Raw genomic sequence first — 21,813 nt, 5'->3', positions numbered from 1 at the left:
TAAGGCAAAGTTCAAAAGAGCCATCTTGTCCAATCAATATAAAACCAATGTATAAAACCAAATTAGGCCAAATGAAGATGGATGAGAAAAGAACAAAAAGAGGATAAGGAAAGGATGGAAGAAGAAATGTGAAGCAACATTTAATAGAAAAAAGTATTTGGCAATGTTATTCATAGTACCTCATTTTTTTGTTTGTCTCTGAAACTAACTTGTGAGGAACTATAATGCCATTTACCATTTTGTCCAGAGAAAAAAAATTCTAAGGAAGCAATAACCATATTCATAGCAACCAGCATTGCCTGGTAACTGTCAAAACACCTATCTATATTATTCAGTTCCAAGGACTTCCTCCTTTTCCACTTGATGAAAACTATTCCTTCACTTGTTACAAACAGAATATTCCTGAATGGAGTGAAGTATTGAGTTATCTCAGACATGGGATATGAGTTGTGTGCCTTCAGAGTTGAGATGCTTGTTGGAATAACTTATTTGTCTATATACTGTATTTTGTATAAGTTGTATCAGTGGTTGAAAAATTCCCATGTTCTGGGGAGTTGAAGTGGCCTGATGAGCACATTGGAGTGCAGGAAGTTTGAATCCTGATAAAACTAGAACAAAGACAATATGTGAACAAGTGGGCTAGCAGCCAACAGTTTCCAGCAACTCACCCATCCCATGCTTAAGAGGCAACACTATCATTTGGGATTGGGGTGTCTTGGAGCTATATGAAGCATATACCTACCAGAGCAGTCACCATCACCATCCAATTCTGCAGTTGTGACATGGTAGTTTTGATCGCTAAAACCAGGCAGTAAAAGTTAGATTTTTAATTGCTGCATGCAATAAAAAAATGCTCTATATGCAGACTATTTTGCCTTCATAGATACATCTTTTGATGTAGTTAACTTCTTGCATAAGCCCAGCCATGTCAACCCTTGTGCTGCTGTCATGTGGCACAATGTATATGACGACCAGAGAGCTGTACCACCATATCACCTTGTGTGACATATCTGATTAGCTTATTACAAGCTTGTGATCTTATCCCGGCTGTAAATCTTTTTTTTCAAATTGTTTGGAAATATTGGATATCCAAAATGCAATTATGTGGAATAATATGGACTTTTAAAAAAAAAAAATGGTACTGCTAATTTCTGAGCACAGAATCCAATACATCACTGCAAATTCAGTCATCTAGCATAGACCTAATTCACTAATGTATTACTGCAGCCTTTTGCCATTTGGATGATTGTAGGAGAGGATATCTACTACCAAGTTAACTGGGTATAACGTTGTTTAACAGAACTCACTGATCCCATCAGTACTTCAGTATGAGTGTCTGTTATTCACATGGCTTAATCTGGTTTGAACTGAAAGTGAAAAGGTTTGGAACAGTTCCATGAACTAGAGTGCATTTGTCATCCTTTTGTAAGGAAGGCTTCAGATGGCACTGCCAAAGTTCTTTCCTTATTAAAATAGCTGTTGTATAAGAAAACAGCTACCAACTGGTCCAAAATTCAGCACATGGAACCCATAACAGCCTAATGAACATGAAGGGAGGGAAGTGATGTGATCAATTTTATGAGTGTACAAGCCAGGACAGACCTGGTCATACTGCTAATTTTAATGCAATTTATGTTGCTAATGAAAAATGAAGATATATGAATATAATTAAGACTAAGTGACTGATAAGACTGTAATTAGAGGGATTCAGATGAGAGAGGATAACAAAAACATAAATATTGTAATAAATACTGGAATATAATTAGGCTCAAGTATTTATATCTCTTTAATACAGTTATTAGGGACTAAGTTTTGTGGAATCCTGTCCAGGACTATACCTGTGGATATGGAAACTCTAACACCTGATACTGTTCTGTCCTTAGTGATGAGCAGGATTTGTAATGTTCATAAAATCATAGAAATTACAACACAGAAGGAGGTCATTCAGACTTTTGAGGCTGATCTAGTACTAGTTTCTTAACTGAAGCCATCTACTGTAATCCTATTTTCCTGCCCTTCCTCCTTATTCTTTTATACTCTTACTTTTCAAATACTCAACCAATAATTTATTTATCAAAAGCTGTTATAGTCCCTGCTTAAAATGCTAACCAGCATTCCATGTTCTAATAACTCTCTGGGGGGCAGGGGGGGGGTGGAAACACCACTAACCCCCTTCTCATGATGATCTTCAATCTGTATTCCTTTGTTGATTATTTGTGAACCAATGGAAACAATTTTTCATCATTTACGCCCTCAAAACCTTTCAGAATTTTGAAAACCTTTGTTAGATTTCCCTTTAACCTTCTCTGATCTAGTGGTAGTGGGGGAATTAGTCTTTCTTCACAACTATAACCTCTTATTCCAAGTGTCATTTAAATTTTCAATGAACCACTTTCCTCAATCTAATAATCTTCTTGTACTAGGCTGTCCAGAACTGCTGCTACACTCCAACTGTGACCTAGCCAATGTCTTACATAAATTAAGCATGCTTTTGTATTCAATGCCCCAACACACACAATCCAGAATTTCATTTGTCTTTTTTATGGCCTTTTCTACTTACACTGCAGCTTTTATAGATCTATGTACTGCTTCCCTAGATAGCTCTTCTGTTAATCCAAGCCACCTTTCTATGTGTGTGGCTATGTTTTTAATACCACCTATCTTAATTTTCATAAAAAGTCTCTTCTAAGGTAAGTTGTTATGTTGCACCTTATCAAGAACCTCTGAAATCCATATGTACAATATCTACCAATTCCTTATAACTGGCCTACAATTTCCTGGCATATCCTTTCCTTATTGATCGATGCAATAAGCGTGCTTTATGATTCTAGTGAAGTTGATCTATGAAAACAGCAAGCAGTTGCAGTACTTTACCCTGTATAAAATGCATTAATGAGAATGGAAATTCGCTTTTTAAAAAAAACTTGAAGTTGCTAAAATGGAAATCCAGCTTTCAATTAAATTTATCATCATTAAGCTCCTCTGATGGCTCAAATACAGATTATCAAGGTCTAGGGTTCAATTCCCACTTATGACTGAGTTAGGTGATCTCGGTTGACTTGGCAGTCGGGAACAGAACAGTTGGCTCAGCACTCCGAGGATAGGAGAGGGGGAAAATTGGCCAAGGCTCCAGCTTCTGTTTGCTTTGAGCAACACTTGCCGGAAGTACAAGTCAGGTGGGGATAGGATTAAGGTTGGTTGTGATGCCCGCAGCAAGTAGTTGATGCCTTCTATATATAAAAAGTCTTGCCTCTAGCGCATCATTGTGTTTCAGACATCATGTTTCAGATATTACACTTTGTGTAGAATGAACCATTTTTTTTAAAGACAAAAGTAGATAAAAAGTGACCTTGGCCAAGCAGCTGCCGATCTAGAGAAACTAATAACCACAAGGTTAGTAAACCTCTAATTGACCTCAAGATATGCCTACTTAGAACATGGCCTCCATTTTAGCACACGCTATCGGGTGCGTTCCTGGCCGGGGTGGGGGGGCTCCGAAAATTGGGGCATCCTGGAGCGGGTCAGGAGCCCGGCTCCAACCCACCCATTTCCGGGTTCCCCACAGACGCGCCGACGTGCGCGCGCAGCCCCCGCATGTGGGACTCCCGCAGGCAATTAAAGCCAGCGGGGTGCCACTTAAGACTATTTACCTAGGTATTTCAGGTCATTAACAGACCTGATTAAGGGAATATGTCAGGAGGGGTGGGATTTTAGAAACAACTGGGACTGTTTCCCATACTGGGGGAAACACTCCCAGTTGAAATGGACGTGTTGCAGCTGTCAGCCTGTGGCAGCTGCAAAGGTCCATTTGACAGGTGGGGGGGGGGGGGGAGACCCTCACTCATTGCAGGAGGCCACTCTGTCACTTGGGACAAAGTTTGGCCTCCACCACCCTCCTCCTGACAAGAAAATTCACCAACTTGCACACTTACCCCGGGGTGCAGAGACATGTAACTACCTTGCGGACCCCCTCAGATGTACATCTTCCGGATGGGGGCCGCTGTAGCTGCAGTCATGACCTCCTCGGAGGGCGAACAGCATCACCAGCTTCGCCGGCCAAGCCGTCCACCTCTGACACGTGGAGCTCCACAACACAGTGCTGTGACACATCCACCTGCACAGCAGGAGGGAGTGCAACCACAGGGAGAGATGCGTCGCAGGGGGCACTACCCTCGCCAAAGGGTCCACAGACCAAGGCTCAGCTTCCTGGACCTCTCTGAGCAGCAGTGCACACTGAGGCTCAGAGTCACTCGACATGTAGTCGTGGACATCTGCAGCCTCCTTCATGCCGAGCTGCTCCCGGTTGGCCCGAGCACCATCTTCTTATCTGTCGCTGTCAACGTCACCACTGCCCTCAACAACTTCACCTCCGCTACCTTCCAGGGTGCCACCGGGGACATCGCCGACGTCTCTCAGTCGTCTGCACAAAAGAGTCCTGCAAATACACCTACACCCACTCTGCTGTGACACAATGGGTGGCATCAGTTGTGGGTCTTCATAATGATCCTGAGGAAAGGGCATTATTGCACAAACCAGACAAGATTCGCAAAGACGTGGCAGTAGTGGTGCCAATATAATATGTGATGTGAGTTGGTCAGAAATTCAATATAAGTAAAAACCATGACAAACCCTCAAACACCCTTGTGCATCCCCTTCATGCTCACAACACGTTTGCCTTACACTGCCTACTGCACATATGTGATGCATGCCCTGTGGCTGCAGCACAGGTAGTGGCAGGTTGAGTGAGGCTGACCGTGAAAGAGATGCATGAGAGGGTGAGTATGAGATAGAGCTATGAGATTGTGTGAGGATTGGTTGAGTGGTAATGGCGGGGTGAGTAAGTGCAGGTAAGATGAGGATGAGCTTTGAGTGGGTGTGAGGGGTGACGTGACAGAGTAGTGTTGGCAGTGCAGAAGGAGATGTGGGGTGGGGGCGGTGATGTGGCAGATGGAGTGTAGGGGAATGAATGAGTGTACTCACTTTGGCTGACCTACTTAGGCCATTGCAGCGCCTCCTGCACTGTATGCAGGTGGGCAATATGTTGGTGGTGCAGGTGACCTCCTCTGCCACCTCGAGCCAGGCCTTCTTGGTGGCAGAGGCAGGCCGCTTCCTCCCGCCCACCGGGGGGAAGATCTCTGTCCTCCCCCTCCTCCTCCTCACCCCATCTAATGATACCTGGAGTGAGGCATCATTAAACTGGGAGCAGCCTTCCCCCTGGGCTGCTCCATGCTGTAATTTTTCCTATTTGTTGCAGCATCTGTCAGTGGAGGACTGCCCCTTTTTAAATAGAGCTCCTCCAGCTGACAGACCTTACTGCGCATGCGCAGTCCACCCGAGGCGCAGATCAGCAGCGCAGAACCCGGAAGACCAGGTAAGTGGATCCAATTAGGCTGTGATCGTGCGCGGGGCAGACTGATTTCACTGGGCGCGTTACTCGCGCCCAATAGCCCCCCCGCCGCGAACCCGCAGCCCTAGTAACATCGAGCCCCATGTGTCCACCAGGAGCACTTGGTCAGTAGCCTTAAAGGGACAGTCCAGGCTAGCAGCTAAACGTCACAACTGTGCCCCAGACTCAGACTACCCACTAGCAACGCCAAGGAGGCTCAGCCAGTTTTATAAAATTCTATTGTACTGTCTAAGACCCCCCCCCCCCCCCCAACAAACCCTCAATCTCTGAACCAACCATTATCCCACAAAAATTAGAGATATTTTGTTCCTGTATGTTTCGCCTCAACCCTGGTTGAGCGCTTGTGAGCTCTAGCTTATGCATATGTGTAGTGTAGTTATCCATCTCTTAAACCCAGAGCTCCTGCAAGTGATATTAGCCTTCTATTATTCCAGTTATATTGACTTTGTACTGCACTTTTTTGCTGCTGTGGACACGCCAATAATATAGTATATAATGGGCAAAAGCACAGCACTACTGCTGATCTTACAAGGAGGAGGATGGACATTAGTTGTAGTATCAAAGCAGTTGGCTTAAGTGCCCTGCCAAAAGCATTGAGCTTTTAAAAGTTGGAAACAAACTCCAATGGCCTGTTGTACTACCATTTACATTTTACTGGTTGAAAAGAGCCAACTTTTTCTTCAGTTCTTTTCAGTCATTAAAAACACACAGGCAGTGGGAGGCCTGTGAGAAGGGTACCATACAGACATTTGGCTATGATTGGGTGAATCGCTGCCATCTCTATTTTCACAACAATGAGAGGGCAGTGGAAATGTTACTTGCCTGAATTGCTGTGAAATTAGAATCTGTAATGCACCCTTCAGTGCAGTATCAAAGTAGCTTTTTTTCTCTCGCTTTTTCCATCTATCTTTCTCTGCATCTTTTTACTTTGTTGCTCTACCTCTTTTTTTTTCCACAGTTCAACCTGCTGTTAAACTTTGAGTCATTATTATGCACTTTTTGTCCTCTCGGAAGAGAAAGCAAGCCATCTCTAGGGAGGTGGAACTATTCCAGCATTCACAGCACAGCTGAAAAGGTTGTTAAAGCTATGACCTTACAGGTTTAATTGAGCCCTTTCAGTTGTACAATGAATGCAGTCTGGAAAGTGAAGAAAGGAAGGGGGAGAAAAAGTATTAGGCTGTCACATCAGGAATTGCCTGCACAGGGGGCACAAGTTTTTTGCCATTAAAATTACAGATTATGGGACATTTGAGAGGTATTAATTGTATTGTCCCTGGCTGCTTGTCTTTGGACATGTTTTACTGGACATACAGCAGACTAAAATCTGACTTACATGGCTGAATTTAGCAAAGTGCTGCAGAATAACCAAAAAATCTATTAAGATTTAAACATTCATAATTTACAAGAGAAAACGTTGTTTTAATTGTTTGAAGATTATTTATGAACAGATACTCAGTTTGTTGAAATGCAATTTGTATGTGTCCTATCCTGAAGTGATTCATATTGGAGTATTGTCAAATGGGTGCTGGCAGCCATCTGGTGTCCCACCCATGTGACTATTCTCCATGTCTGTGACTGGAAGGGAGTGCTATCAAGCTATTCATCTTCTAGGAACATTTCAATCTATCCTGATTCTGTCTGGCCCTGATCTCTCCACATGCGCATACTTTCCAGTAGTAGTCACTGGAATGCAAATGAAAACGAGATTACTTGTTGACTTTCCTGTCCCCCCGCCCCCACCCTCTTCCTAGCGTAGGAAAATGAAACCACTGCTGTCAGTCGCTACCAACTAACTGAGCACAGGCTAAGGGTCAAATCTAGGACATTTCTGATATTACTACTGCATCAGTTGCATTTACTCATTGAAAACATCAGGAAATTATATTTGTATGCTTTCAACATTTATTCTTCCTTCCCCCCTCCATGTCATATGTCAGCTGAGAGAATGGAGGTTGGCAACCTGCTTCCATCACTTCGCCATCCCCGTTCTCTAACTGGCCATGAGGAGGTGCATGAAAGAGGTTCTTGACCTCTGAAGGGTCTACTCACAGAGCACAGATGTGATTGGAAACTCTCCTTGTAGGGATTTGGCAGTATAAGACACATCGTGCATTTCCATTAAACAATAGATTGGAGCTTCATTGTGTAGCGCCTCTGAGACCATTGTCCACACATGCTTACTGTCCAGTCACTAGATGTGTGCTCATGCAGTATCCACGGTGAACAAGGGTTCACTGTGGTGTAGTTTATTGTGAATTAATGGGCCTTTTCAAAAGAAAATTTGAGATTTTAGAGCATTTGTTCCAAGTTATGACACTTTATTTGTCTTGCATTTAAAATGATTTGGCAGGACTCTCAATATTATAGTCCAAGACCAAGATGTCCAATTAATGGTCTTCAAACTTCCAGTTGTGGACTTTTTCATTGTGCAGCACCTCAGGTTTATATTTTTGCACATTAATGGGTAGTATACAAATAGGAGTAATTGATAAGTGGGCATATTCTGAAAAGTTATCTTTAATATGTCCTATCAATATAGGAAGGTTATAGCTTTGTCACCAACGTTGGCTAATTATATTGGAGTCACCTTGCTGTTCTGGATTAATTCCACTCTCTCTATTGTAGTGAAAGTAATGTGCTATTCTAGACATTCACTTGGGACACCACAGAAGGATGCTGTCTACCGAATGGTAGCCATGCTGTAATTGTACAAAGACAGTGGCAGGTGAAATAAAGAGAAGCAGAAATATGTGTCTTCCTTTAAACAATGCTGCTGTTCAGTACTGCTGCTGTTCTGTAGAGCTCTCATTGTGCACCTTTCCCATGCTGAATTTCAGATTTGAGCTGTGCTGCCTTTGGGTGGGGTGGAGGCTGGTCACTTTCTCAAGAAATAAGGAAAGATTGAAGGGTTAATCTCCATAGGCTGCTGTCATGCATATCGTAATGGTTGGCGACAAAGCAGCATTGGCAGAGGCTTGAGAGAAGTCCTCCATGGTGTTCCGTCAGCTGGGGAAAGTGCATAATAGGTGTAGTCTTGGGGGAAAATGGAAGGAAGGGGAATAAAGTAATTTGAAAATGCAAAAGTAAGCATCCATCAAAAATAGAAATGAACATTTTTTTCCTAATCTGTATAGAAGTATTACTGATTCAAGGCACTGGCATTTTTTCAGCCTGTCAGAAATAATATCCCATTTTTCTTTGGTTCACTGACAAAAGTATGCAAAAGGACTATCATTTTCCCCCCTCTCCTTCCCCTCTCCACGAAGAGCACATTAGGCAAGATATGAACATTCTTAATTTGATACTGACTTCAGTGAAATTCAGGCAGGACAAATTCAGAACAGATTTATCTCTCTTATTTCAGCTCTGTAAAGTACATATGTCTGTCCTGTTATACTTGGGGGAATGATGGAGTAATGATTCCTGCCTTTCTATCTGCAGAAGTGCATTTGTTGCGATGGAAACCAGTTATACCTGACAACACCCGAAATCTTAAACAGTACTAAGCAGCAATTTTTCCTTGCTTCCCTTCACCCTACTTTCTGATTGAGAAGGCTTGGCAGGATAGTCACTTCATTTCAATCAGAAGGATATAGAATCATGATACTGAAGGCAGCATAAATTTAGAAAATAGATAAATAGATGCATGGGCTTTATCAGTATTTTGGGAGCAGATTTGTTGCTGCAAGCAGCAATTCCTAATGTATTGCTTCACCTGGAATGCATAATTGCAGTCTACAGTATGGAGTTTATCTTTGAATAAAGCAACAGCGTCAGGTATGATGCGCAACTGGGACATGCAATCAACAAGCATCAGGAGGTAAAGCAGCATATTTGAGCCTGATCCTTTGAGGAAGCAAATCACCTGTTGGAGCATGAATTTGAACTGCAACAGCTGATTTGCCACCCAAGGATACAATTTGTATGCCTGGCTACTTCCTAGATACAGTAAATCATGGGAGCAGCTCAAAGTGCTAATGGAAAATACAGCAATAAAATTTTTATATCCTAACCAGAGGAGGTATCAGAAGCTGTCTCTACCAGTGCAAGGAGCAGCAGCACAGCACTGAAGGAGGAGCCTATTAATATCTTTAATACTGCATTAAATGAGAAGGCATTGTCCAGAAGGGTGGGGCAGAGTGCATTCTCTGTCTGTACTGAAATAGAAAGAAAAATGTAAGATAGCGCCTCTTATTAGGATGTAGAAATTTTCCTCAAAGGATCTGGCTGAAATGTGCTGCTTTACCTCCTGATGCTCGTTGATTGCATGTCCCAGTTGTGCATCATACCTGATGCTGTTGCTTTATTCAAAAATAAACTCCCTACTGCAGACTGTAATGATGAATTCCAGGTGAAGTAATACATTTGGAATTGCTGCTTGCAGCACTGAATCTGCTCCCAAAATACTGAATATGGACAAAGTCAAATGTCACTTATTTTCCTTTTTTTAAAAAAAGATTAGAGATTTAGCAATTGTGAAATAATATGGGTTTTAAAATTCAAAAATGTTCAGGCAGCTTTTAGAAGGAGTATATACTATTGTAAATGTGATGATATCTACTTGGGAGGGGCCCTGTGTATTCTGAAGTGGCTCCATTGATTTCAATGTCTTTGAATCAATCCAGCATCTAAGCTGGGGAAAGTTAGTGTCAGGTGGGTCCTACCATACGCTGTGCCAGTACTAGCTTTTCCTAGTTCAGGTGCTTCCCGGTTGGGATCCATGTCATTCTAAATTTAGGTGACATTGACATTTATTGCTCATCGCTAGTTGTGCTCAGATGTTGTTGGGTTTTCTCCTTGAACTGCTGCACTCCTTTTTATGGTGCTCTCACAATGGTGTAGGGAATTCCAGGATTTTGGCAGAGATGTTGAAAGAACGGTGATATATGTCCAAGTCAGGATGTGTGAATTGGAGGGGAATGTGGAGGTAATGGTGTTCCAATATTGTCTGTTGGTTTGCATGTGCATCCTTGTCAACATGTTTCAAAATGTGGATGTACAAATACATTGTAAAATGATAAAAAAAAATTTCAAGATATATTTCAGCACACAGCATATCTGGAAATATCTAATGTGCTAATTTTCATTTTCTATATAGAAAACCTGAGAAAGGTGTGCAGTATCTGATTGAGCGTGGATTTGTTCCCGATACCCCTGTTGGTGTCGCCCACTTCCTCCTTCAGAGGAAAGGCCTTAGCAGGCAGATGATTGGCGAGTTCTTAGGCAATCGGCAGAAGCAGTTCAACCGAGATGTACTTGAGTAAGTATTGCAATGAAAAGAACCATGAGCTTCACCAGTTTGAAAATATCCAGCTCTATGTTTTTCTACCTTGAGCAGTAAACTTAACCAAGGACCAAGTAATCTGTGTTTGGTAATTGAGGAAGGAATGCTGACTGTTTAAAAACTGGGCGAGTTCCCTGCTCTTCTGAACAGTGTTGTGAAAACTTTTACATCCACCTGAACAAGCAGACAGGTGTTGGTTTAACATCCCATTCAAATCGACACCCCAAACAATGCAACTTTCCCTTAGTACTATATTAAAGTCTGAGCCTAGATTGTATAGACTGGTATTTTATTACCCATCTCTAGTTGCCCTTGAGAAGGTGGTGGTGGGCTGCCTTCTTGAACCACTGCAGTCCTTGTGCTGAAGGTACTCCCACATTATTGTTAGGTAGGGAGTTGTGGAATTTGACCCAGCAATGATGAAGGAACAGCGGCGATATATGTCCAGGTTGGGATGGTGTGTGACTTGGAGGGGAACTTAGAACTGATGGTATTCCTATGCACGTGCTGCCTTTGTCCTTCTAGGTGATTGACATCGCAGGTTTGGGAGGTGCTGCCAAAGAAGCCTTGGCGACTTGCTGCAGTACATCTTGTAGATAGTACACACTGTAGCCTTGGTATGCTGGTGATGGAGGGAGTGGATGTTTAAGCTGGTGGATAGAGTGTCTGCTTGCTCATGATTATAGTGTTCAGCTCCATTCAGAAAAAAAAATTGCCTCAGATAATGAAGCTGTCCATGCTCACATGCAGCAGGACCTGGACAACATCCAGGCTTGGGCTCGTGAGTTGCTGACCTTATGATAGAAGGAATGCCACTGATAAAGCAGCTGAAGATAGTTGAGCCTAGGACGCTGCCCTCAGGAGCTCCTGCAGCAATGTCTTGGGGCTGAGATTATTGGTCCTCCAATAACCACGACCATCTTCCTTCATACAGTCACTGGAGAGTTTTTTCCCTGATCCCCACTGACTTCAGTTTTACAAGGGTTCCTTTGTGCCACACTCTGTCTAATGCTGCCTTGATTTCAAGGGTAATCACTCTCCCCTCACCTCTGGAATTCAGCTTTTTTGTCCATGTTTCAACCAAGGCTGTAATGAGGTTTGGAGTCGAGTAGTCCTTGTGGAACCCAAACAAGGCAGGTTATTGGTGAGTAAGTGCTGCTTGAAAGTACTGTTGACAACTCCTTCCATCACTTTGCTGATGATTGAGAGTAGGCTGATAGGGCTACAATTGGCTGGGTTGGATTTGTCCTATATGTTAGGTTCCTGAGCTAAAATGACAGGGTCTGGAATTTAGCTACAGTCTTGATTTGTGAAGAGTGATATAAATAATTTGTTTTGACAGCTCTGCAATTTCCAAAGCTTTAACGTTTCTACTCCATTTATTCTTTGAAGGGCTTAACTGGTCTTTTACTCCATGTCTGTTTCATACAAAGCAAAAAATTATATATAATTTGGATGCTTCTTGCTGCTATCCATAACCTACCTTTTTATTGCCTTTCTGTCTTTTTTAATACTCATTTTAACTATCTTCAATTTTGATTCAGCTCACTGCTGTTGAGGGTTGTATCTGTAAAATACTATCCTGAGTATTACAGATATGCATGTATATGTTACATTTTTAAGGCTTCAACAGATTTTTCTCTTGTGGTCAGCACCAAAGAAGACTCTCAACAGTGACTATATACACAATACCTGGTAATATACAGTTGCCCAGGAGTTAACAGAAATCCATGTTACTGTAATTAGCTCACTGAACCTGACATGAGCCCTCTTGCAACTTTCAATTCTTTGGATAGTGGAAGAATAGACACACTGTCAGACCGTACAACACAGGCTATAAACTGCTAAGCTAGTTTATTAAAAAATAAAAATCAAACAATAGCAGAAAGGTAAGTTTCACTTTGTTACAGAACTTCTAACTTACACTTCTTCCTCAGGTACAAAAATAAAAAATATGCAACACTTCTCTCCCATCCTTACCTGGACCAGTGACCATAACACAAACTTATACATTAGGATTAATCTGTACCTTAGGAGTCTTCTGGTGTGCACCTCTATCTGAATAGGCTCAGAAGAATTGAAGAGTTATAATAGGCTTGGATGAGACATACCTCTTAACTCTCAAAATACAACATGGGACAAAGATAAATATGTATTTTTCATAACTAAAGAAAGCTGTCATAGAATCATACAGCATAGAAGGAGGCCATTCGGCCCATCATGGCTGTTGCCGGCTCTTTGAAAGAGCTTATCCAGTTAGTTCCACTCCTCTGCTCTTTCCCCATAGCCCTGCAAATTTTTTCCCTTCAAATATTGATCCAATTTCCTTTTGAAATTTAGTATTGAATCTGATTCCACCACCCTCTAACATACACACATGTGGCCTACTGCCATTGATTGGTCCCTGGTGTTTCAGCCAAATGAATACTACACATATTCACTTGTCATCTGGTTTCAACACCCCCTTTTGACTCCAGTGGGTCTTCACAGCACAAAGGATTCAGTTGGGTCAAGTGGTTACTTAATTGAGTTGTATATATTCATGAGTTTGCAATCAAAATATATTCACATACAAGTAATGCAATATCTATCATTCTTCCACATTGGCAGTTTCCAGACAACAATAAGGAATATGGTTTCTACCCTCAACTCAGAAAAACTAAGCCTACAGAATCAGCAAATGTAAAGTCATATCTCATAAATAGATATTACATTGGGGATTTTCTTATGATGTGAAATGTGACCAAACGCCCTTCTGTTACATGTCACAAGGCCTGAAGCAGCACATTGGAGGGTACTATTGCATGTTCAAGGTCACATCTGTAACCTGAGTGGGGGAGCAGTTTACTAATTACAGTACCAATTAGTATTTATTATATCCCTGGGATTAAATTACTTTTCTTCAATTTTATGCAGGCTATAGTCCTGCAATTTGAATGCCAATGTGCATTAGTATCCTGTTATGAGTTCACTTACTGATGACAAATGACAGGAGACAAAATTTAAGCATTCCAGTCGAACAAAATACTGTAATAAATCTGATTGTGCAAGTAAATTGTTTTTAAAACAAAAACTTGTCTATAGTTGCCTCATCAGAGTCAGTTGCCCCCATCCTGCCGAAGTTTAGTATGATCTGCAAATGTGACCAACGTGCATTGAGTTTCTGAACAGTAATTGTTGATATAAATTTGAGTCAGTATTGGCCCCGGGACAGGTGGCTGGGCCACTTCTCTCTAACTTCACAACAGGATCTGTTCCTACTTCATTCCTTTTAATCCTGCCATGCTGCTGATTGATGCAATACAGAATGATAGTAAGTGCAGCAAAAGGGATTTAAGACAACACAAAGAACCACATGCTGGGATTGTGGGAAATAATTCATTTACTATCTGGAGTCTTTATTCTTTTTCATTTCTCATGAGTCTGTTTCTGATCAGATACCTGAATCTGTTGCTAGAATCCTTGGTTACATTGGCTTTTAACATTCAATCGTTTTCTAAAATTATGTTCTTTTCTAGTTTGAATTTGTGCTGTTAAATATTTTCTGTTCCTATTAATCTGCCGATTTGAGTTAATTTCCTGCAACCCCATATCACTCCTCTAGCAAGTACTTTACTTTCAGCCAATTATTTCAAGGTTTTACTTTGAATTCCTACCACTTGAAATATATGTAGCAGTCTTTCCTGTGGAACTTTATCAAAGGTTTTCCATTAGTCTAGATCTAAAGGCTTTGCACAGTTAACTTGGGATGTCACGTCCCCAAATTGTTAAGATAGTTGAATACATAGATGCATAAAAATTCTTTAAGAACATCAGTAAAACAAGAGCTTATTCTGACCCTCATCCATGCTTTTGTTAGCTACAGACTTGACTATTCCAACGCTCTCTTCACAACAGTGTGAGGAAAACAGATTTTGAACCAAAGGAGGAGATATTAGGAAGGGTGACCAAAAGTTTGGTCGATGAGGTGGGTATTAAGGAGGGACTTGAAGGATGAGAGGGAGATAGAAGGGTTTAGGAAGGTAATTCCACTGAATGGGACCCTGGTGGCTTTGTTATGATGGGTCAACTGTTTGGGAAAGAAAAATATGGTGGGGGCAAAATTCGAAGGCAGTTTCTGTAGCCACAGAATTGCTGAAGTCTAGGTCAGTACAAATACTATATTTGATATTTGAATGACAATAATAAATACTAACCAATATTAGCAGTCTTCCAAAATAGTTTTACAAGATATAACTTTGTTTCTAATTTTTTTTTTGCAGTATGAAGGTTAGCTAAGTATAATACAAAAATATTCACTCGTTTTAAAAAAAAAAGAGCTATTTTTGCACTATAAATACCAGAATGTTTTCCAAATTATTGAATCGCACCAAGTAACCACTGGTGTATGTTCTATTTCAGCTGTGTTGTTGATGAGATGGATTTTTCAGGAATGGAATTAGATGAAGCCCTCAGAAAGTTCCAGGCACATATTCGGGTCCAAGGAGAAGCTCAGAAAGTAGAACGTCTCATTGAGGCTTTCAGGTATTATGGTTCATGGTCCGCATGATTTTTGACAATTCAAATGATAAGCATTCTTGCATACTTACCACGTGCAAAGGCAATCAAGTTTATTCCTGTGTGACTCGAAGTAACTCAGCAACAGAGTTTTAAGTTGGGTTGCACCTTGTTTCATTGCCTTGAATAAATTTGTTTCCTAATAAAACTAATATTCTTTAGCAGGACCAATTGCTGCACAATACAAATGAAATGCGAAGCTGTTGGTGCTTATTTTATTGAAAGAGCAAGAGATTTATTGTAGAAATTCTGGTTGTGACTTCAAATGAAATGAAATGAAGTTTATTAATTATTTAGACCATTACTTATTAATGTCATCAAATCATTTCACATGCAAATTCAATTAATCTCTCCATACTATAGTTACAAATATTATTCTCAACCTCATGAATACATCAGACTGTAAATAACTCAACTTCTGAGCTCATTGTTTAATCTCTTATTTGAAATGCAATACAATATTTCTATAGGTGTTTACTGTGATGATCAAGGGGGTCGCTTAAGGTTTTCTGTTTAATCCATTGTATGAATAGCTCAGTAAATGTCCAGCTTTTATTAACAGCCCTATTAATTTTGATCAAATATCTACTCGTGTTAAGGTTACTGTAAAAGTTGGAGACCTTCTGGCTCAACACACCTGATTTTGTATTTTGTATACATGCCATTGGCTGCAATTTATACTGAGTATGTTAAGTTCCCCTAGGAAGCTTAGATTTTATGGCCGCCTGACAACTGTGTCCCACTCCTCTGGCCTGCCCCATTCCTGGACTGTTACCTTTCTCATCTACTTTCTAACTTAATTGCTTGCCTTTCTGCCCAGGCAATCTCTTCCTTCTGTTTCTTCTTCCCCCATCCCCAGCTAGGTGACAATGACAGCTCTCAGTTTCATTCTTGCTAACAACCCAGAGTGAAACTGTATTCCAGCATTGGAATTTCCCAATGTAATGTGAAGAAATCTTAACAAATTGCTTCCTCTGAGTCGTCAGCAAAAGGAATTGGGGATATCTCAATGAAAGAGGCTGCCATGGGGTAGGTATGTTTTCATGTATGATTCTTGCTTTCATCTTTATCTGCCCTGAAAAACTTATGAAACACAAACCAAAACATGGAATACCTATATTCTTAGCATGTAAATGTGGAGCAGTTGGGAGAAGGAAGATGATCGCCGAGGCAAGGAACTTCAGCACCTTAGGGCCATGAAGCGGGTAAGAGTGGATAAAGCCCCGTCCTGTTGACTTCAAATGTCTTCCGCTGTATTTTAAAAGAAAATTTCCAGCAAATTTTTGTGATCAGCTCTTGACTTTTCACATCTTTGACTCTAGAAAAGGCAATGTTTCATTGCAAGGCTTTCTTAATGTCGGTGACCTTATAGACTTTGCAACTTGTCCTCTACTCTGTGTGTCTAACATAGAGAGAGACTGTGCGTGTGGGAATAGAAATGAGACACTCAACCTGCAATCTCAACAAAAAAAAAACTGACAACAGAAGGAAATTTTAAAACTTGTAAAACATCATGCAGAGTAACAAGACATTATTTTTACAAACCAATTGCAAACACTCATAATGGCATTTCCAGTATATCAGTTATGTTTCTGTCTGAGCAAGTATAGAAATAAAACTGCTATAGGAGGTTGTTCTCCTAAAATATGATACCATTTCTCCAACACTATTTTCTATCAAAACAAACTCAATGATAGAAATCACAATCAACTGGTAAGTTTGTGTCCCATTGATTGATCTGTTCTAGTTCTCTTTCAACGATTTATATTTTGCCTCTGCTCCTTCCTCAATTCTCATTTCCCACCAAGCTAAACTACCCTCCAGGCTTCCCTGTTTCTCCCTTGGGTTTCTCTCCTGACTCCAGTCATGCTCTTCTCGTCCATGTGACCCACCACAGACATTGGATCAGCTTCGATATGTGCCGATGACACCCAGCCCTACCTCTCCACCACTTGATTTGACCTGTCCACCGCCTCTGTTAGACTGTCTGCCTCCATCATTCAACAGCCCATCTGCTGATGAAACCCTCATCCATGCTTTCATTACCACTAGACTTGACTAATCTAATCTAATGCTCTCCTGAGTGGCTTCCCATTCTCCACCTCTCTGAACTTCAGCTCATTTAAAAATCTGTTGCCCATATCCTATCCCACACCAAGTCCTACTCATCTATCACCGCTGTGCTCACTACCCTACATTGGTTCCCTGACCCCAATGCCCCAAATTTAAAATTCCCATCCTTGAGTTTAAATTATTTGATGGCGTTGCCCCTCTGTAATCTCCTTCATTGACTGTGAAGTGCTTCAAGATATCTTGAGGTTGTGGAAGGTGCTATGTAATTGCAAACACTCATAATGGCATTTCCAGTACATCAGTTATGTTTCTGTCTGAGCAAGTATAGAAATAAAACTGCTGTAGGAGGTTGTTCTCCTAAAATATGATACCATTTCTCCAACACTATTTTCTATCAAGACAAACTCAATGATAGAAATCACAATCAACTGGTAAGCTTTTTCCTTTTTCCATTTCCTCCTTTCCCTTTCCTTTTTTCCTTCTGTTCTTATACTTTTTTTTCTTTTTCCAATGACTCGTACACTGATACACTCTGACACGCACATTGATACACTCACACGTATACACATACTACACCCTGATCTTTTACTGTAGTGAAGTAATTAATTTTCACTGATACGGCCATTACAGATAAATTCTTCAATAAAATTGTTCTGGTGCAACATCTGTAATACTGACTGGACATCATGGTATTATTGCAAAAAAAGCATATTTATTAGTTTGGTAAAACCATGGCAGCAAGTATAGTTTTATATACCAAACAAAAACCTGCGTGTACTAAATGGATTAATAGATGATTATTTGTGACGCAACTTTTTTGTTTGATCACGAGGAATCCCTATTCTGCTTGTTACTGATAACTCTCCATCATGATAATTTCACTATATAACACATGCGATATCTTTAATCCTTCTATTGTAGCCAACGCTACTGTATCTGCAATTCTGGGGTTGTGCGGCAGTTCCGAAATCCTGATACCATCTTCATCCTGGCCTTTGCAATCATTTTGCTGAACACAGACATGTATAGTCCCAATGTGAAACCAGAACGCAAAATGAAACTGGAGGACTTTGTCAAGAATTTGCGAGGTTAGTGGCACTGAAATACTTTCTTTGAATAGTTACTTTCTTGCATGAATTGAAGCACCATGCTTTCTAAAACTGGCCAAGGTGATTTTTTTTTCATCAGTTAGTTCCTATCCGTCACTATGATGGAGTCTTGTGACCATATTGTAGTTCAGTCTTAAGAACAAAAGAAATAGGAGCAGGAGTACTCCATTCAGCCTGCTCTGCCTTGCAATAAGATCATGGCTGATCTTCGACCTCAACTCCACTTTCCTGCCTGATCCCCATATCCCTTGATCCCTTTAGAGTCCAAAAATCGATCGATCTCAGTATTGAATATACTCAACGACTGAGCGTCCACAGCCTTCTGGGGTAGAGAATTCCAAAGATTCACAGCCCTCTGAGGGAAGAAATTTCTCTTCATCTCAGTCCTAAATGGCCAACTCCTTATCTTGAGACTATATCCCCTAGTTCTAGACTCTGCAGCCAGGGGAAACAGCCTCTCAGCATCTATCATGTCAAGCTCTCAAAATCTTATGTTTAAATGATTTCACCCTCTCATTCTTCTAAACTCAAGACCGTATAGGCCCTTTCTACTCAATCTCTCCTCCTAGGACAACCCTCTCATCCCAGGAATCAATCTATTGAACCTCAAAGGCAAGTATATCCTTCCTTAGGTAAGGAGACCAAAACTATACACAATACTCCAGATGTAGTCTCACCAAAGCCCTGTACAATTGCAGCAAGACTTCCTTACTCTTATACTCCAACCTCCTTGCAATAAAGGATAACATACCATTTGCCTTCCTTATTGCTTGCTGTACCTGCGTATTAACTTCCTGCGTTTCGTATACAAGGACACCCAAATCCCTCTGAACACCAACACTTAATAGTTTCTCAGCATTTAAAAAATATTCTGTTTGTCTATTCTCGCTACCAAAGTGAATAACCTCACATTTCCCCACATTATACTCCATCTGTCACCTTCTTGCCCACTCACTTAACCTATCTATATCCCTTTGCAGACTCTTTGTGTCCTCCTCAGCTTACTTTCCCACCTAGCTTTGTATGGTCAGCAAACTTGGATACATTACACTCAGTCCCTTCATTTAAGTCATTAATATAGATTGTAAATTGCTGAGGCCCAAGCACTGATCCTTGCAGCACCCTACTAGTTACAGCCTGCCAACCTGAGAATGACCAGTTTATTCCTACTCTGTTTTCCATCTGTTAACCAATCCTCTATCCATGCTAATATATTACCCCAACCCCATGAGCCCTTGTGCAACAACTTTTTGTGCAGCACCTTATCGAATGCCTTTTGAAAATCCAAATATACTGCATCCACTTGTTCCCCTATATCTACCCTGCTAGTTACATCCTCAAAAAACTCTAATAGATTTGTCAAACATGATTTCCCTTTCATAAAACCATGTTGACTCTGCCTAATCATATTATGATTTTCTAAGTGCCCTGTTACCACGCCCTTATAATAGATTACATCATTTTTCTGACTACTGATGTCAGTCTAGCTAGCCTGTAGTTCCCTGTTTTTTCTCTCTCTCTCTCCTTTCTTGAATAGCAGTGTTACATTTGCTACCTTCCAGTCCACTTGGACTGTTCTAGAATCTAGGAAATTTTGAAAGATCGCAACCAATGCATCCACTATCTCTGCAGCCACCTCTATTGGAACCCTAGGATGTCGGCCACCAGGACCTGGGGATTTGTCAGCTTTTAGCCCCATTAATTTCTCCAGTACTTTTTCTTTACTTGAAATTCCTCACTTATTAAACTCTTGGCTCCTCCCTATTTCTGGTATGTCTTGATTGGTTTGCACCTGTAATCCAGCAGTCTAAAGCCATGTGTTCAAACTGATAAGCATGTCACACAAATAAATTAATTTCAAACCTGTATATGTAAATTTACAAATATGTAAATTTGTTCTTCTTGGAGGGGGGGAAATTAAGGGAGAGAGGAACATTGACCAAAATAATGAAGGGAACCGATTGGATGGATGTTAAGTTCTTGTCTGCAGAATCAGCAGACTTGATTGTAAGCTAAAGATAACCTGATGAGTAACTATTTTGAAGCTGCCTTTAAACCATTGTTTTAATTCAGATTCTGCAAGTTCAGTGTCTGAGAGCTGGCTGCTGACGTTTATGCTGCTAAATTTATTTTCTGTAGCCCAGCAGCAGATTTGTAAATCCATTTTTACCTAGGTGTATAATTCTGCAACTGAGTTACAGAAAATTGATTTAGCAGCATAAACAACGGGAGCCAGCTCACAGGTGTTGACCTCTTGGAAAATCAAATTAAAAGAACAATATAGAAGCAGCTCGAATTAACTTGAGTGCATCGCCACTAGCACAGTGAATACAAGCTGAGTCGAAGCATTGAAAGCACCCAGTTGCCAGATTAAAAAGGCATTGTGCTCCTCTTCTGTGCCATATAGTTCCCTATAAAACTCTTTCCAGTGGCAGAAAGGTCAGTAACCAGAGGACACAGATTTAAGGTGATTGGCAAAAGAACCAGAGGCGACATGGGGAGAAAAAAATATTTACGCAGCGAGTTGTTATCTGAAATGCACTGCCTGACAGGGTGGTGGAAACCGAATCAATAGTAGGTTTCAAAAGGGAATTGGATAAATACTTGAAGGGAAAAAGTTGCAGGGCTATGGGGAAAGAGCAGGGGAATGGGACTAATTGAATAGCACGACCAAAGAGCCAGCACATGATGGGCCATATGGCCTCCTTCTGTACTGTATCATTCTGTGATTTGTTCAATTTAAAGATAGTTATTTTATCATTTTAATTGTAACGTAATTTGTCAAATGTGTTAAAATGTTAATGTATCCCACCAGTTTATGCAAGCCAGGGTTTTGCAGCTGAGTCCATTTGTGTTTACTGGATATGCAGAAATATAAATTAAGAACTCTGAAGTTCAAATACTTAAAGAATGTATATTTGCGAGATGTTTAACTCAACAAGGTGAAAGTGGAAAGAAGAATAGCAGAGATATTGACATTACACAGACAAGTTGCAGAGTTTTTAAAGTACTTGAAAGATGTGCAGACAAATTGGGGACAATAGACGTAGAACTAGAGCCTTCAGTCAAATTTGTTAGGATAAAGGGATTTGGACGCTCGAATGACTGGGAGCAGTGATGGAAAATAGACCTGGACTGGTGGTGAGCAGTTGGGGACAGCGAAGTAATGAAAGGAGGAAGTGAAATGCAGGCAGCAGGTAATAGAATAGTTAGAGTGCAAATGGGTGCAATTGTTTTGTTCCACTGTATTCAATCAGAGTTACCTGAAGCAAGAAAAAAATCTGAATCAGATAGTGTAAGAAATACATTCTCTAGACCAAATCATAATGTATCCCATCATGCAAAGCTTCAGAAGCTTAGCTAAAAGCGATGCTGTGGGAAGT

General features: G+C 40.8%; 1 protein-coding gene across 5 annotated transcripts in view; it reads left to right on the top strand.

Moving 5' to 3' along the window:
* iqsec1b (IQ motif and Sec7 domain ArfGEF 1b) overlaps window positions 1-21,813 on the top strand; it is a 471,503-nt gene that overhangs the window by 418,408 nt on the left and 31,282 nt on the right. For all 5 annotated transcript variants that reach the window (XM_067998691.1, XM_067998690.1, XM_067998693.1 and 2 more), the window contains 3 exons: window positions 10,506-10,667; window positions 15,093-15,215; window positions 18,243-18,409. In XM_067998691.1, the coding sequence (XP_067854792.1) occupies window positions 10,506-10,667; window positions 15,093-15,215; window positions 18,243-18,409 (452 nt within the window). The remainder of the gene's footprint in view (window positions 1-10,505; window positions 10,668-15,092; window positions 15,216-18,242; window positions 18,410-21,813) is intronic.

This window comes from Heptranchias perlo, chromosome 17 (genome assembly GCF_035084215.1).
Source record: "Heptranchias perlo isolate sHepPer1 chromosome 17, sHepPer1.hap1, whole genome shotgun sequence".
NCBI lineage: Eukaryota > Metazoa > Chordata > Chondrichthyes > Hexanchiformes > Hexanchidae > Heptranchias > Heptranchias perlo.
Note: the sequence above shows the minus strand (reverse complement) of the source record. Positions and strands in the feature narration are given on the sequence as shown.